Source organism: Labrus bergylta, chromosome 21, assembly GCF_963930695.1.
Source record: "Labrus bergylta chromosome 21, fLabBer1.1, whole genome shotgun sequence".
NCBI lineage: Eukaryota > Metazoa > Chordata > Actinopteri > Labriformes > Labridae > Labrus > Labrus bergylta.
In genome coordinates this window covers 6,147,387-6,164,696 of record NC_089215.1, presented here as the reverse complement: position 1 = coordinate 6,164,696, position 17,310 = coordinate 6,147,387, and the positions used below count along the sequence as shown (strand labels likewise).

The 17,310-nt window shown below is 37.7% G+C and overlaps 1 protein-coding gene and 1 long non-coding RNA gene across 2 annotated transcripts in view; one reads left to right on the top strand and one right to left on the bottom strand.

The window, feature by feature from the left end:
* Positions 1–17,310, bottom strand: part of LOC136177280 (uncharacterized) — a 64,023-nt gene that overhangs the window by 4,230 nt on the left and 42,483 nt on the right. The gene's annotated exons all lie outside the window — the stretch shown is intronic.
* LOC114920163 (5-hydroxytryptamine receptor 3A-like) lies at positions 1,257–16,516 on the top strand. The gene is made up of 13 exons (XM_065950057.1): positions 1,257–1,441; positions 4,238–4,309; positions 4,524–4,592; positions 4,835–4,903; positions 5,075–5,232; positions 5,905–5,949; positions 6,058–6,167; positions 11,517–11,686; positions 12,414–12,574; positions 13,378–13,588; positions 13,669–13,848; positions 13,998–14,083; positions 14,587–16,516. Exons 1-13 carry the CDS (start codon positions 1,402–1,404, stop codon positions 14,818–14,820), a joined length of 1,605 nt encoding a protein of 534 aa, XP_065806129.1. The 5' UTR covers positions 1,257–1,401; the 3' UTR covers positions 14,821–16,516.

Genomic DNA, 17,310 nt, shown 5'->3' with positions numbered 1-17,310 from the left:
TTTGTATTCTAAGTGGTGTGTGTGCTATATACCAGAGGGTCAGTTATGATCAAGCGGCAACCTCAGGTGTTTAAAAATGAAGTCCATGGGGAATTGCAAAATCCTGCAGTTCTTCGAGTGTCAGCATGAGGCTGGCTCCAAGAGCCCCAAAAGTCACATACACAGCCGATTCAAATATGCAGGTTTATACAGCAGAAATTCACATGCTTACAGCCTGGTACAAAAAAATCATATTGATCGGATAAGTTAATGTCCTCACGAGCACACACTGTACTACTTATAACGCATCTGTTCTGATTTTATGAACAATACGAATTATGAATGAGATATGATATCTAGTCGGTCAGACATGGCCTTCAGTTTGTGACACCTGTGCTGTAAAGCATATCCTCCGATGTTCAAACTTCAGAAGCTAAGGTGATCGGTATTTTAAATATTACAGATCCAAATTGATAAATCCCAAGAAACATACATGTTGATGCCCATAAAGAAAGAGGGTTATTGGTTAAATTAGCAGAAAAGTTGCATGAAAAGAGATTGGTGAATTGATGATCATAAAATCTGAACTTTCTGGAGGGACTGAAATGTATCTCTGGTTCCAGTTGCTGTGTCAGTTCTTGACAAAGAGGCAGTTAAAGTTTACTTTTCATAACTTTCAGATACCTTTTATGTGTTACACTATAGGACACACAGATTTAATTGATCAATATTAACATCCTTGTCTGACTCTGAAGGAAAATGACTTTAAGAAATCAACATTGAATTTGGTCGGCGTGTCTTTTCTTCCTGTGCAAATTCATCTTTGTCATGTGTAAAGGGGTTCCAATCATTTAGTGTTGGTCCTTACTGTATGTGTTTATATCTCTACCTTTCTTACTTGAACCTTGTCTAGGTTTTGAACATTTTATTTTGCCTGTATGATTGAATTTCTAAACCTGTATTGGACTGTTGTCCTCTGATTTCAGCCTTTAATGAAATAGTAAAAACTGGCTGTCAAAAAAATTAACCAATTTGCTTAATGGTTCAGAAGATAGTTTGATGCATTTGCAATAAAAGCTTCCAGAATCAGCGGCGCCTTTCACTTCAAAACCATATCCCAGGGTGTGAAGGGAACTAAAAGGGGAAATAAATGAGGGCATGGTTAAGGCCCTTACATAAAGTACTTTGACAATTAAACAGCTGCAATAGAGGAAGTGAGATGTAAAGTTGTTTTTCTCGATAGAAAAATGGATTTACCCACAAGCCACTAATTGTTAAGGGGGATGGAAGTTCCTGGAATCTACCTCTTGGTGTTTTTATCATTAGACTAATGAGATTTCTTCCAGTAGAAGACAGTGATAAAAGTACGGACACCACAGAGGACAGGAACATGCTTTTTGACCGGACAGAACTTTTGCAGTCATGATGCTCGCAGGTTTCCTTCTGATAATCCTCCTTCAAGGTAAGATCACAACTTGTATTTATTTGTATGCCTGCAGGGGTACAGGTCTACTGTTTTAGTTACTGTTTTGATCTTTGAAGGCAATCCTACTATGGAAGCCATTAGTGATCAAAATGATAAAGCTAATTTAAAAATTCAAATGCATTAACAGAAATGCTTTTTAATTTTCAGAATATGAGTGTATAATTTGACTCAAAAATAAAATGATTATTAATTTATCTAATTTGAACTTTAGTTTTCAACTTCAAAAATGCACATTCTTTGACTAAATTAAAATGAAGAAGAAAATTACATTTGCTTTATCATTTAAAAAAAATGCCCTGCTAAATTTGTATCATAATTCAAATGAAAAAGCTAATTTTAAAATGAAAATACAGTAAAAGAAACAAGTTTTAATTTTCACATTATAGGTGCATTATTTGACCTATATTTAAGATGAATATTCAGTCATCCAGTTTGCATTATACTTTTACTCTCTGTGTATGCATATTGTATGACATAATTCAAATGAAAACAAAAAGGTCTTTGGCTTTTCATTTTCAAACTTGCCATGCTAAAAAGTGATCATAATTCAAACCAACTCGAAAATGAATTGGCAAAGTGGACGGTGCAGGAAAGTGTCGTCAGACTCCAGCTCCCAGGCAGGCGAACGTAATATTTACAGTCTATGAGGCGAGCGGGAGGAACGCGCAGTACGATGGGTGGCCCTCTCTCCCTTTCAGAGATTGTTTTGTAGTTATTAAAAGAATAATCAACTACAATGCCAAAATTGAATCAAAATCAGGGCAACAACTAGTTTGGAGCTTGTACCAGTGTTAAAGATTCACCTCGCCACCCATCGTACTGCGCGTTCTGCCCGCTCGCCTCATGGACTGTAAATATTACGTTCACCTGCCTGGGAGCGCGAGTCTGACGACACTTTCCTGCACCGTCCACTTCGCCAATTCATTTTCGAGTTGGTTTGAATTATGATCACTTTTTAGCACGGCAAGTTTGAAAATGAAAAGCCAAAGAACTTTTTGTTTTCATTTGAATTATGCCACCTATATTCAGAAAATTAAAACGTGTTTCTGTTACTGTATTTTCATTTTAAAATTAGCTTTTTCATTTGAATTATGATACAAATTTAGCAGGGCATTTGTTGAAAAAGATAAAGCAAATGTAATTTTCTTCATTTTAATTTGGTCAAAGAATGTGCATTTTTGAATATGAAAACTAAAATTCAAATTAGATAAATTAATCATCATTTTATTTTTGAGTCAAATTATACACTCATATTTTGAAAATTAAAAAGCATTTCTGTTAATGCATTTGCATTTTCAAATTAGCTTTATCATTTATCATTTTGATCACTAATCACTTCCATAATCCTACACAGTGTTTTTAATGGACTTTGAAGCTCCTTCAGTGAGTGATTAGTGTTGCCTCAATGATCCACTGAACGACTCAGGAGGTCCTTTGTTCCTGCAGCAGTTTGATATTTTAATGAACATTTTTAGTTGTGTTTCTGACTCATGGCAGTACATGATTATTTAAATGGTTTCAGTGGTGTTTATTGTTTATTTACTTGTTGTGTACTATTGTTTGTTGTGTGTATGAACTGACCAGGTGGCAAATGAGTTTCCCTGCTGGGGATCAATAAAGTTTTCTAATCTAATCTGTTTGGCTAATTTAGTTACTTCCCGAGTAACTCTTATATTTTCAAGTTTAGAGAATTCAAAGTTTTGTTGGTACATCATGAAAAATGAAAGAAAATGTTTACTCTTAAACAAATGTTAAGTGTGGTTTATGTGTATTCATTTAGGATAACTTTAACTAGAAAGAAATGCAGCTGTTGAGTTTTGTCATTACCATTGTATAGAGGGAAACATTCAGGGATAGATCATTTTACTTAAATCCCATCTTCCTATAGGCTGCTTTTGTGTAATGTATATAATTTAACATGTCCAATTCTTTCAAATGAATCTTGATGTGCTGCTTTCTTGACCAGAACTCTGAGGAATAAGAGATTGTGTGTCTCAAGGGACAACCCAGGATTCATAATATAGAAATAGAAATTAAATGATATATACAATTAATTGGTCAGGGTGTGATAGGGTGTCTGTTCGCACAGTTTAAATCACTAAACTTTAAAGCTCATATGAGGAAGTTTGGGTTCGTGTCAGTTTTGTTGATGCCAAGCGGTATCCAACCTCTTTGCTGATCTTGTCCAGTTCATGTGTGCGTTAGTGTTTTCTGACAAAGAATCTCTAACTTACTTTTAAAAATCAGAAGTATGTATTGGCTTTGGAAAATGTAAAGAAGAGGCTGTATCTGTAGCTGACTGTAAGTCATCTCCTGTGACACCCCATGGTGGTTGATACAGTCTTTATGCTGATGGTCCTGATGGTTTTTTGTAGGTCATAAAGAAGCATCACTAGTTATTTTAGTCTGTTTCATAACCAGTTCAAAACTCCTCACAGATGCTTGAACTATTTTGATGAACAGATTATGTAATCTAAAATTTATAAAAATGTACATTTCTCTGATTTGAGCTCCTCAAATTTAAATATCCTGAGTCGTCTAAGACAGAACTGAACTTCTTTACGTTTTTGGCCAAATAATACATTTGAGCTTTTTGAAACAGAGATCAACATGTTTCAGCATGATGTGACCAAAATTGAGAAGTAAAATAAAAACATGTTGCAGACAGTGCAGTCTTATCTTCAACTTTCCCATCTCTACGTGATAGCAGGTGATATGGATCAGGAAACATAAAGAACATTGAAATTAAAATCCTGTCTCCATTTCTTCCAGGTGGATTTACCTCTGATCACACAGAGCAGCCAGAACTTGATCAACAAAAAGCCAATCAGAGCTATGAGAAAGGTATGTACGATTTAAAAAAGAGCTTTGTGATACTATTGAGGTGAGCAAGGACCTGCAGTGTTAAATCTATATTACTAGCATGGCCAACCTCAACTTATTTGAACATTACATCCAACCTCACCAAGTTTAATTATTGTTTTAATGACTAATTACTGAATGTTTGGAATAATATTGAATATCAAGATTAAACCTATGTACTCTTTTATTTTGTTAGGTGGAAGTACCTTCAATTACACAGAGCCAACAAACATTACACAGAACGCCAATCAGAGCTCTGTTGAAGGTAAAGTACTTTAGCCTCATCTCAAGGTTAAACAACTTAAAAAGCCCATGAGAAAGACACAAGAAGAAAAAGTAATCTGAGGGGATTACAAAAATAAAAAAAGCTTTAAAGGGAAATACAGCTGAATGCAGAAAAGTTACAAATATGATCAGGAGCAAGGGCCAGTGTTGAAGAAACACATGTTTGAAAATTAATATATTGAATACAAAGATCAGACCTGTGTACTCTTTTTTTTTTGTTAGATGGAATAACCTTCAATAACACAGAGACAACAAACTTTACACAGAACACCAATCAGAGCTCTGTTGAAGGTAAGTACAGTCCAACAGTGCACAGCAATGATATTTCTGAATATTTGTTAGCATAGCATAAATTATAAACCCACAAGAACTAAGTGGAAATTAATTTAAGGTTTTTCTCAAATCAAAATGTAATGGCTCTAACATTGTTATATATGCACATTCTTGATGTTGTCCTTTTAGATCGGGCCTCTGCATGTAACAAAACCCATAAGCATTTATTAGATCAACTGAAGTTGACCACAAAAACAGGTCTAAACACCATGACTCGGCCCGCTAAGAACATCTCAGAACTCACAATAATAAAGCTGGATATAGCCCTCTATGCCATTCTAGATGTGGTAAGTAGTTGATCATTTAAGGGTACATTTGTTTTATTGGATCCTTAAATTCTTTCTGTTTGTTATGAAACAGGTCTTCAACAATATCATTGTGCTTGAAAAAGTTAGCCCACCACAGGGCCATTTAGGATGAACCACAAAATTGGCAGGCTATTTTCTACATCAGCACTATATGGCTTTCCTGATGTGTTAGGAGGTTAAAGTCAGCAGGTGATTCAGATGTCAGTCAGATTGAGTATTCAGATTACCAAAGGATGCTGCATGTTTTCATTTGTCTATTCTTTATTTAAATATCTCAGAGTTATAAATGTTAATCTAGGCCTAAAGCGAACATAACATGCAGCCTATTTGAAAAGCTCTGAATGATTTGGCTAAGTGTTCTTATATTTCTTTTAGATTGTGCTGATCCTTCTTCTCTAACAAATGTTGATTTTTTTGCCCTCTATCTTTCAGTAATTGGTTGCCAAATTCTTAATGTCTAAGTGACAGAAAAGTTCTTTTGAACTATTGACAATAATATTTACTCTCTCCTGCTACGCACTGCAGACTTGAATAAACATGTGTACTTATCTGTATCTAACCCTTATGAGCTTCTTCAAATGAACTTTTCTAACTTGTAGTGACTTAAACACACAATTTAGAAGATTTTCAAACATATTCATTCTTTTACAGAGAGAAAAGGAACAGACATTTCTGTCTTATGTTTGGGTTGAAATGGTGAGTTCTGTTCAAGGAAGAAAAGTTTGATCAAATTAATTTGCACTTTTACTCATTTGGGGAATTAAATTTTGATTGTTTACATTTTTTTTTTCTTTCCCTCTGAAGATTTGGACTGATGAATACATCAGTTGGGATCCAAACGACTTCTGTAATATATATAGCATTACTCTTCCCTCTAAACAGCTGTGGCTGCCAGATCTAACTATTGAAGAGATGTAAGTCAATATACACACACACACACACATATATATATATATATATATATATATATATATATACACTGTATATACAGTATATATAACTGTATGTATAACTGCATACTTTCACACTCACATATCCACATACAATCAGAAGAGTAACTCCTGATAGAGTCACTGTTAATGTTACTGGTAAGAAATGTCGGCTTGCCTTTGAAAACTCAAAACACACAAATAAAAACGTCAATAAGAAAACAATCAAATACAGAAAAGTGCTTCAAATAAAGACAACACAAGCAAAGAGCCTGTATATTCAAAGCATACAAGCTGATGTCCCACAGCTTAATGTCATCTCCATATGAAAAAGTAAGGGTGCCTCCTGTCAACGGGCTAGAGGTGGGTGATAAAATCTGATATCTATATCGCTGTATTTTATTTTTGAGTTAATGCTGTTACATCGTAGTATTACAAAATTAAAAGGATTCACATATGAGCTCATGTTCATGCATTATCATTGTTGGGGTTGTATCAAGTCAACTTTGGTTATATTCTTTAATAATTATACTTAATTATTAATAATATAAATAAAATATCATTAAACTATGTTTAATCTCATTTTGGGGCACCAACCTGTAATCAGGTAAATATAACCAAAATATCACTCAAATCAGTCTCAGATTAGTTATTTAATTACTAATACTATTAGTAATTAATAACTATATTTAGTAAATTGAAGGCGTGAAATCCGTACACAAAGCCTTCGCACCCAGTTTATATCACAATGCAAATACACCAGTAATCACAAACAACTGCTCTCTTAAATTATAACAGAATTTATTTAAACAAAGCAACATCAATCCAAAATCAATGAACTTAATTAAACAAATAACTATTATAAACTAATCTAAGCAACAAACATTATCAAGCAAAGGCTTGTGGAAGGGGTGTGAATGTGTGTGTGTGTGTGTGTGTGTGTGTGAGAGAGAGAGAGGGGGGGGGGAGAAGAAAGGGGGAGATGGCGTCGTACCTACGTGGTCGTTCACGATGGCGCAAACCTAACAAAGACCTGCGTGCGTGTGTGTGTGTGTGGATGAAAGGGAGAGAAAAAGGGGGGGGGAGATTACTTCGTCCCACGTGGTCGCCCTTCCGATGGCGCACACCTAACAAAGGCCTAATGTGGCCTTAATGTCTAAAAGAGACCGAGTTCGGCCCTACACGATCTGTGTCTCTGAGGCGTCTGGATAGCCGCTAGTGTATAGATCTCTGTGCGTAATGGCGCGGTGGTGGAGTTGGTCTCCAGATGTACGTTTACACGGGAATATGTGTGTGTGTATGTTCGTAGAAGGGGAAATAAAAGAGGATAAAAGAGAATAAAAGAGAAATGCGTGCCTGAAGAGGCCGGATCACAGTCTGAATCCCGCGCCACAACTCGGAGTAATTCCCTTCATTCACAGAAACAAACCAATAGCCGAATTCAAGTTAATACGGCTTACACTGGCCTTTCTGATTAGAAGAGTAATACCCGGTTATAACGCTGTTACGCTAAACACATATAGGACGCAGAGGTCCGAAACAACAACAAGAGTTTTAAACAGTTCAAACTCAGGACGCAGCGGTCCAACAAAGATAAAAATTACAGTTTCTGCTTCGATCAACAATTGTTAAAACACTCTCTAAAGCTAATTCTGCCCAGACCTAATTAAGCCTCACTTGTGAATCGCTTTGTCCGCGATTGGTGAAAGGAAAAGAGTCCGGCGATGGAGCAGATCTTCTGTCCGTCCTGGTGCAGAGGCGTCTGATGGCGGCGAGGGTCCCTTACCGCAAGAGCGGCTCCGTTGGTTCTCCGTCGAGTGGAAAGATGTCCGTTGATGTCCTTTCGTTGCAGGATGGAATAAGACCGTTATCTTTCTGATAATCTGTTATAGTCTGACGCTCTCCGAGAAACTGAGATGCGTTCACTGGACAATCCGAGCTCGGAATTTAGAACACTGCCGGCCGCGGATTACCTGCGCGCCAAAAAAATTTAAAACAAAGGAAGATTGTTGCAGAAACAGGAGGTGAGCTTGGGTCTCCGAGCACTAGAAGTCAGCGCGTGGAAAGAGGAAGAACAATGGAAGTCTTGGAGTTTTTGTAGCCTGGCCTGCTCCATGGGGGGTCTACCTCAGGTCCCCTCCAATGAGGAGAGAGAAGGTGCACCGATAGATCAGCTGATGTTGTGCTGATCGGACAAACACAAGCCGTTACATGACCAGTGCACAGCAACACAAACACTAACGGACGGCCACACACATAACAAGCTAACATGTCAGCAGTGCAGACATGAGGTGTCCATCAGCAGAGGAGAAAAAGTTTCCACATACAGGAGGAGAAACACAGAACATTTTCTATGGGAATCAAACAGTCTCATTGTTTCACTCTTTATTCACTAACTGTAGGGCTCACTCACAACAGTAAAGTTGTCCCATAGCGTGCATAAGCATGATTGCCTTGTCCGTAATTTGTAAAGTAAAAATTCCACCTCAAATTACCTACCATATTTCACCAAACACAGACGTTATGTGATAATATTAGTCCCGTGCGAATCGGCATCTCTGTGATTTGGGGTATCTTTATGTTTTATTAAGGTTTTTGTGTTCTCCGCGCCTTATTTCTACCTTTTTTCTGCCTTTTTCCAGGTCGAGAATTATGGAGGCTGCGTTGGCAATTATAAATAAAAGTTTTGACAGCATTTTGTGTGCAAATTCAGGAGGCTTATCTAGCTACACAGCATGGAGACCCATTGACAGAAAGAGCGAGCTCAAATCCATCAGAAGAGAGAAATCTCGATTAGATGGATTACATGCATGGAACATTTTTCTACCTTTTATGCATAGGTTACGCAGAGCCTTGTGTTATACGAGTAGCGTATGTCTGTCTGTGAACGGCTCAGTGCAAGTGAGGAGAGAGAGAACGAGGGGAGTGTGGCTGTATCCGAATTGCCAAGTATCTACTCAATCTGTCTCTATCCGTGCTGTATACTGTTTAGTACCGACTATTCAGTAGGCGTGCACAGTAGGCAGATATTTGTTCCTACTTTGTCTGATTTATTCAGTAAGGAAGTGGCGTCATTTACGTTATCTGAACCGGCTGCATTCACCCATTTTTTTTTGTTTAGCTTTATTCAAGAAGAGCAATGCGCATATACAGTCAGGTAAACAAAAAACAATATCACAAGTAAAAGACAGATTAAATAACTAAATAACATCCAGTACATAAAGGAAAGTACAAATGAAAGACAGTAATATACAGAATATAAAGTAAAATAAACCAATAAAGACGCATTTAAATAGTGAAATCATTATTTAAATAGAGGGGGAAAGGTTTTATAATAATGCCAATAAGACATTTGTTACATTTTTTGTTGATAACTAAAAGTAGCAATTTCAGTCAGGACTTAAAATTCAGATTAAATTAATCAATGCTCTTTTCTTTTGATTTGGAGGCGCACGTGAAGTGACGATTTACGTTTAATTTCGCACAGCACTGTGGGTGGTAATATACAATTCATTTCCTGAAAGCACGCATCCGATCCATACTGCATGAAAGCCGGAAGTTAGTATCCATACTGAAATGTTCAGTATACTGAGGTGGACCCAAAAAATGCACACTGAATGACCACGAAAGTTCAGTATACTGAAATTGAAAAGTACGTACTGCCTACTGAACTGTGGCTATTCGGAAAGGGCCTGTGTGTTCGGCAGGTGTGTGCGAGAGGTTTATACTGATGCTGGGGACCGGAGCAGAATTAGCGCAGAGAAACTAGTCAGCATCTGAAGTGTATGCACAGTTTGATCTCTGTGTGCGTAATAAACGGGCCGAAACCTTAAGTAACAAGCCGGACTCTCCGTGTCTGTTTACAACTTGCTGCACCCCAGTTCAAGTGACGGGGGTTAGCCCCGAAGTTGAGGGCTACAACTTTGTCCCTCGATCAGACCAATCAGTCTCCCCTGTGCGCTCCGACCACGGTCGAAAGGCGAAGCAGGAAAGGTTAACGTTTGACATCATATCCGGGGGATACTGTCAGTAAATTTGAGTTAAAACACAGACTTCACTTATCCCGTGCGAATGCGCCGCACGAAACACAGACGTGGTGGGGTCATTTCTAAATCACATGAGGTCCCCAGGTACAGTGACGGGGGGCTTCTCCTGAAGTCCACTGTCATCACCACAGTCTCTAACACAGTGCACAATACAATACAAAATAAAGATACAAATATTCGAGGAGCAAAAAACAGAGCTACAGTTGTTACAATGTAGTCCAAACATTCAGTTTCCTTTAATTACATTCAATTACTTACAAATTTAAAAATAAACAATCATATCGTTATTTGAAAGCAACTTGCATTAAATAACTGAGCAAGAAGAGGATGCATGGACTAACTTCAATCATTTCCGGAGTGAGAAACTGTCATGATTTGTTCCGTTTAGTTTAGTTTTTCACAGTTTAGATGTTTTTTATCTTTTAGGTCTCATTCTTTTCCTGTGTTACCCTCTATGTTCTAGTGTTTCTTAATTTTTCATTCTACAGTGTCTTCAGTGTTTCATGTATTTATTTTGTAGTTGTCCTCAGTGTTTCTTGTCTTGATTCCTTCCTCTGTGTTTCCCTCCGGTGTTGATTGCCCTCATTGTCTTCACCTGTGTCATTAGTCTCACCTGTGTTTGATTACCCCTGTGTCTATTTAGTCTCTGTGTTTCTTCCCTTCTGTGTCAGTTCATTGTCGTTTTTCGAATGTTAGTTGTCAGTTTATTAGTGTCTCCTTGTGCTTCCTCGTGGCTCCTTGTTTTTTCGTGTTGGATTTTGTTAGTAAGTTTTGTTGTAGACTTTTGATCTTTATTTTGAATAAATAATATTTTGTTAGATCTGCATCTGGGTCCTCCTCTTAGTTTTTCTCGAACCTTGACAGAAACTGGGCATTAACAAGCTTGTCCAAGCTGTGTCCAGCATTTTGAAGTGTCTTGAAAAACCCTTTCATTGTCAGCACTAACTACTGTAAACCCAAAAGGTTATCTTCTTCAGTCTGACACTCAGGGCGTGGTCACACTGGCAATCTGTACCGTGCCTAAACACGCTTCACCCCTGAAGTCCAGTTCGTTTGACCAGTGTGATCGTTCTGTACTGTGCTCAAGCAAGATACACTTCCTTGGCTTTGGCAGGTGTGCTTCAGCACGGTACAGTTCATAAGCACGCGGGTACACAACGATGACTGCCTTTATTATGGAGAAATCTGATATGGCTGTAATGTTGCAACTACAACATTGGCAGTATAGAATGAAATACATGATGAAAAATGAAGTTGAAAACCTGAATGTGTGTGTGTTCTCATTCAGGACAGAGAAGGATAAGGCCACTCAGAGTCCTTATCTGAGGGTTAGTGCTTGGGGGCGAGTCACTTATAGGAATGACATGGTGCTGCTTACCACCTGCAAGATGGATGTCTACAAATTCCCCTTCGACATTCAAAGCTGCACCCTCACCTTCAAGTCTGTCATACACAACGGTAACAGAGTACAAAGTTTTAATTATAATGATTCATTTTTGACTGAGCTGAAATGTATGTGTAGAAAGCAAAGGGGCAAATGTTTGGTTGAGGTTAAAAAAAATCATGTGAAAGTAAATACAGAGAAACATATGTTTATAGATTTTGCCAAAAGTTCAATGCACTTGGGAATTGTGGTTTTTCGGTTTTGTGAGGCTGCTGATTGTTACCCACGCAGACACCAGCTGTTACGTGCATGATGCAGACGGGGTCAGAGCTAACGGGGAAAATAAGAAGCACCAATTGACACAAACTTACCGTATTCAAATTACTTTCTATTCAAATACAGAAATGTCTTCCGATTTGTACAGCGGGCCTACATGGCACTACTTAAACGCTGACTTCTTTTCACTGAGACTATACAACATACACCAGGAATGTGTATAAATGGAAAAGTAATTTTCCTTAAAAGTAAAACAAAGAAATAGATTTAGAATACAAATAATTAGCTTTTTTCCTAACCCCTTGCTGTTCCTGTAAAAAATGCTGAAAACTCCAGAATAACGAAAAAAAACCTCCAACAGCCTTCAGAAACTGAACAGAAAACTGAAGTACATATTGAACACACTGACTGAATTGTTGCATCCCTAATGCTTTCATAACTCTCTTGTCAGCTCAAACATACAATATTGATAATATGTTGATCACGCAAACCTGGCAACATTTCTTTTCTTCTCCCCCAACTCAGTCAACGAAATTAAGCTTGAAAAGTGGGGTGACTCTGAGTGGACAACAGGATGGTCCAAAGAAATTATAAAAACACAGTCGGACTGGGAGTTCATCAACATTACTGTCGACAACAATCATGTCAACAAGTTTTTCATCAATCAAAGCATGATGGTTTACACTGTGAGTATTTCATTTACAGATAACAAGACTTGCAGGGAAATATTTTTCGCTCTATGTGTCTCAAGTTATTTACTGAAGTATTTCTATTTTGAGTCTTTATAATTTCTCTAACATTTTAGTGCAAATGTAAATCTTTGCAGCAATATCAGCAAATTTAAATTTTTGTTGTCTTGCATGAGGCCTTAATTTCATGTAAATTAAGTGTGTACATGTAGTTCTAGTTTCTTTCACCATGTATATTTCCCAAAATAATTCAGCTTCAGAGTCGATGCTCCTTTCAGATTTGAATCCAATCATTTATGTCAGTAAAACAATTCTTCCAGTACGTCGCTCCTGAAGTTGATGCATTTCACACCCCTAGTCGCCTAGTGTCAGTATGCTGATTGCCAAAAGGCCTTGAAAATAGGGCTGCTCGAATATTGCAAAAATCCAAATTAGGATTATTTTGATTGATATTGAGACCATGATTATTAAACATGATTACTCACTGATTTTACAACATCTGCATCACATACATTCATTGAACTTACTAACACTCTTAACAATTACATTGTGAACACTAAAAAACGAGCAATAAAGGAAAATAAATGAGTAAACAAAATAAGATACACAGCTCTTGCTTTTACTCATGAACTACAACAAGGTTACTCTGGGAACATGGTTGTTGGCCTTCTTCGTTTTAATCAAGGAATGTGACATCAAAACGTAATCTATAGGAGACAGAGATGTAAATAGCTAGTTACTTTGATCCAGACATTGTCAAATACTGTTTATGCAACCTGAATCTAAATTTAACTTCACAGGTCAACATGCAAAGGCGTTCCGTCCTTCACATTGTCAACTTCATCCTGCCTGTCCTGTTGTTCTTGTGTCTGGATTTGGCCTCCTTCATGATCTCAGAGAATGGGGGGGAGAAGCTCAGCTTCAAGGTCACTGTGCTGCTTGCTGTCACAGTGATGCAGCTCATTCTGAATGAAATTCTGCCGTCCTCTTCAAACAGGATTCCACTTATAGGTAAAAAAAACAAAGAAAAGTACCTTTTTAAGGTTCCTCTTAATGAACAGTGCATTTATTTTCCTTCCTTATCTCTTCAGCAATGTACTGTATTGGAATCTTTGGTTTGATGATGCTGAGTCTCCTGGAGACCATTTTTGTGATGTACCTCATCGAGAAAGACTCTGCACCCCAGAATGATTGGACAGATAAAGAACAAAGCCTGAGTGAGGACTGTAAGGACAAACGAGGGAAAAATAAATTCCATACATTTTTCAAAGGTGAGATTTGCTGAGACAAATGGGAGAAAAAAAATAAACATCTGGATTTTACTAATTTACAGATGTTAAGCGTTTTTTGTAATTCAACAGGTAAATGTTTAATGAGTGATGTGTTATTTATAGTATAAACTCAGTTTGACTCTTTTTAGACTTCAAGAAACGGACAAACTTGACGTCTGCCTGTGCTGGATCTTCTGGGGAAAGGCCTTCTGAAATGCTTCCAGTATCTAAAGAGGTCAGAATTACATTTCACTTGTTTTAATTCAACATTCAAAAGTCTTTGTATAAATTATTGACTAAGAAGACTACTGGACCCTGATGTTTAAAATGTTGATGTAGAATTTTAAGTAAATCAATAGATTTTGCTTATGCATCACAAACAGATTTAATTAACCCCAGTGTTTCCCCTACCATTATATTAGAGGGGCGGCCCCAACGCAATCAATGTACATAGTAATCATTATGATATGTACCATGATGAAGGGTTGTGCATGTTGGCTGTCCAGAGGGAGAGAGAGATAAAGCTGAAAAAGGCTGGCTTTCATGACCTTTCAGCCAGATGAAGCCAGTCAGCAGTCACAGGTAGGTGGGCAGGGTCTCAAAGAAACCAGCAAGCAAGCCTGAACAGAGCACCAGAGGAAGCCAAAGCTTTGAAACAGAAACAGAACACAATACCAGCTAAACACACAGCTGGTAGTATAGTCACAGAATCTAAACACTGTTCATGTGTGTTTTCAGACTAGCAGCAGCCAGTTGACTGAGGAGTGCAATGCCTCTGAAAGGGAGATGTTGCAAGAGTTGTCTCCGCCCCTAAGCAGCAGGAAGGAAGAAGGAAAGGCAGGCCGCTGGACGAGAAGGGCCAAAACAGTCAACAAAGTTTTTTTTATTTTTTACATCATTACTGCCAGTCTGTTTTTAGCATTTATGATTCACAGTTGGAATAAACAAGAAGAGGAGGTCAATCCAACATAGGAACCTTTCTGGTGAGTAGTGTTGGGCGGTTGTTTCAGTTTGAATCACTATGAAGGCTTCCTACAATTATAAAAACAAGATAACCAAGATAAAAAGATTCCTGTGCAGCATGCACGTTTTGTCCATAGGTTTTGTCATGTGTGGTAAATGGAGCGCATTCTCAGTTCCTTCACAGCAATGTGTGCTCTGCCCCTCTCCCCAAAAACAGCTCTCACTTTTATTAAGGGGCACACTCACACTAGGCCCAGTTGTCCCGTACCGTGCTTCAGCATGATTGCCCCCCCCCCCCCCCCCATTCATCTGCTGGCCTGCACTCACACTGCTCCAGGACTAACCGAGCCTGAGCACAGGTGCCTGTTGTACGTGGATTCGAGCAAAACACATATTTAAAAACAATCAAGTATGCATGTTAGTAATAATGCATGTTCTTGAATATAGGTGAATATATCTTGGAATATGGGAATCATTAATACCCCACCCAACATAAAATATAGGGATGCATCGATTCTAAAAACCATGATGTTTAAAATAACAGTTTAACCGAATGCTGATACCTTTGTTTTTTTCAGTGCGTCTTTTGGTGTAAGACTCTTAAATGGTAAATGGACTTGAGCTTATATAATGCTTTTCTAGTCTTCCAACTACTCAAAGCGCTTTTACACTGTATGTCACACCTACCCATTCACACACTGATGGTAGTGGTCGCTATGTAGTATCATCCATCAGAAGTAACTAATCCCATTCATACATAACCAGCAGGAGCAATGCGGAGTTAAGTTTCTTGCCCACGGACACATCGGACATCGGACATTCCCCATCTGGGGATCGAACCCTCGACCTTCCGGTTGAGAAGTATGATCAGAGTTTGTCCAACAGGTGACTTCCTCTGCCCAATGAAAAACCTCTTCTCTGAATCAGCATTTAGGCGCACTAGATGACAGCTTTAAATTGATACAACACAACTCATAAACATTGGCTATAGACAACACATCATGTCACATTATTTGCCAAAGTACCGATGTCTGTCAATAAAGGGCTGATATGGGTCTGATAAACTGATGCATCGACTGTATCCCTTATAAAATATGAAACATATTCATGCATGCAAAATCAAATTTATGAAAATTACTAAAGATTAAGCATCCACTAAGTATTCAAGTCAATATTTATCATAAATTCTGTCAAATCTTTGTTTTATATATAAATACAACCTAAGCTATAATACCTAACTCACAATACTATCCCTTGAGCCAGGGCACCAACACAGTTAAAAAAAAAAAGAAAGTCTGCAGTAGAGGTTGAAGGATCCTGTCTTGGACATCGAGCACGATCTAAACCGACTCTAAACTTTAAGTGTCAGGAGATAACTATGAGGTTAAGTGTTGGGGGTTACTTACTGTAAGAAGTAAAAAAGGTTGGTTAACTAACTGAACACTTGTAAGCTAACTTGTTAAATTGATCCAGTGCTATGTTAACAATCTTGAAACACTTCTATGATATTCTGTTTGAATGGGCTTTATTGCATGTGTTCATTAATATAATGTTCTCCTACAGTGCTGTTCTCTCTCATATTTATCTGCACTTTAGATTATGTATTCATGATAATCAATCTGTATCTGAACTTGCTGTAGTGGTTCTGTGAACATGTATCACATTTGTAACTGAAAAAATAAACAATAAAGACTTTTCCCTCTGTCACTGCCATGTATCTGTGTCTTGAGAAAGAACCAAAAGAGTAAAACTGCAAATTTCAGGTCTCAATATGAGCAACTGCTGCTACATTAAATAACCAAAATTTCAAAAAGGATTAAAGAAATGCTTTTTAATAGACTGACTATAGTTAAGGTTTCACAACACACACAGAAACTTTCACTATTTGCAAGATTCTTGTTAATGATAATGAAAAGAGGTGAACAAATGGACTCAATCTGTGGCCAGAGAGGTATGAGTTATGCTTCACTATCATTGCTTTAATCATGAAAAAAATGTGAAAATGTTACAATCCGTTTTTGTTTAGACAGTCTGCTCAACCATTTTTTTGTTTTTTCCTTTTTATTTGCTTTAAGCACGCCATGTTTGCATCGCTGTTCAGTGTTTGCAGAAAATAATACAGCTGTGGCACCACAACATTTATCTGTGAGTCTGTACTAGCCTTGTTAGAACCCAGACTACTTCAAGTGGATTTATTTTTCACACATTGCTCTGCAGGAAAATTTGGACATTGAGACATGAGTGGCAAGTTTCCGTTAAAGTGACCAGTTATGAGATAAAGTGACAGAGTTGAAAAAGGTGACAAAAGTAAGCAATAAATATCAAAATAAGCATCTAGAAGTATGTTACGGCCCTGGCCGTATTGTGTTTATTTTCTGTATGGTGTTTGTGTGTGAGAGTGAGACCTCTATGTATGTATGTGTGTGAGGATCTTTGATGCTGCTGCAGGTGGAGTTCTGTGATTGGTTGGAGGAGCAGATCAGCTGGAGGGAGGGCACC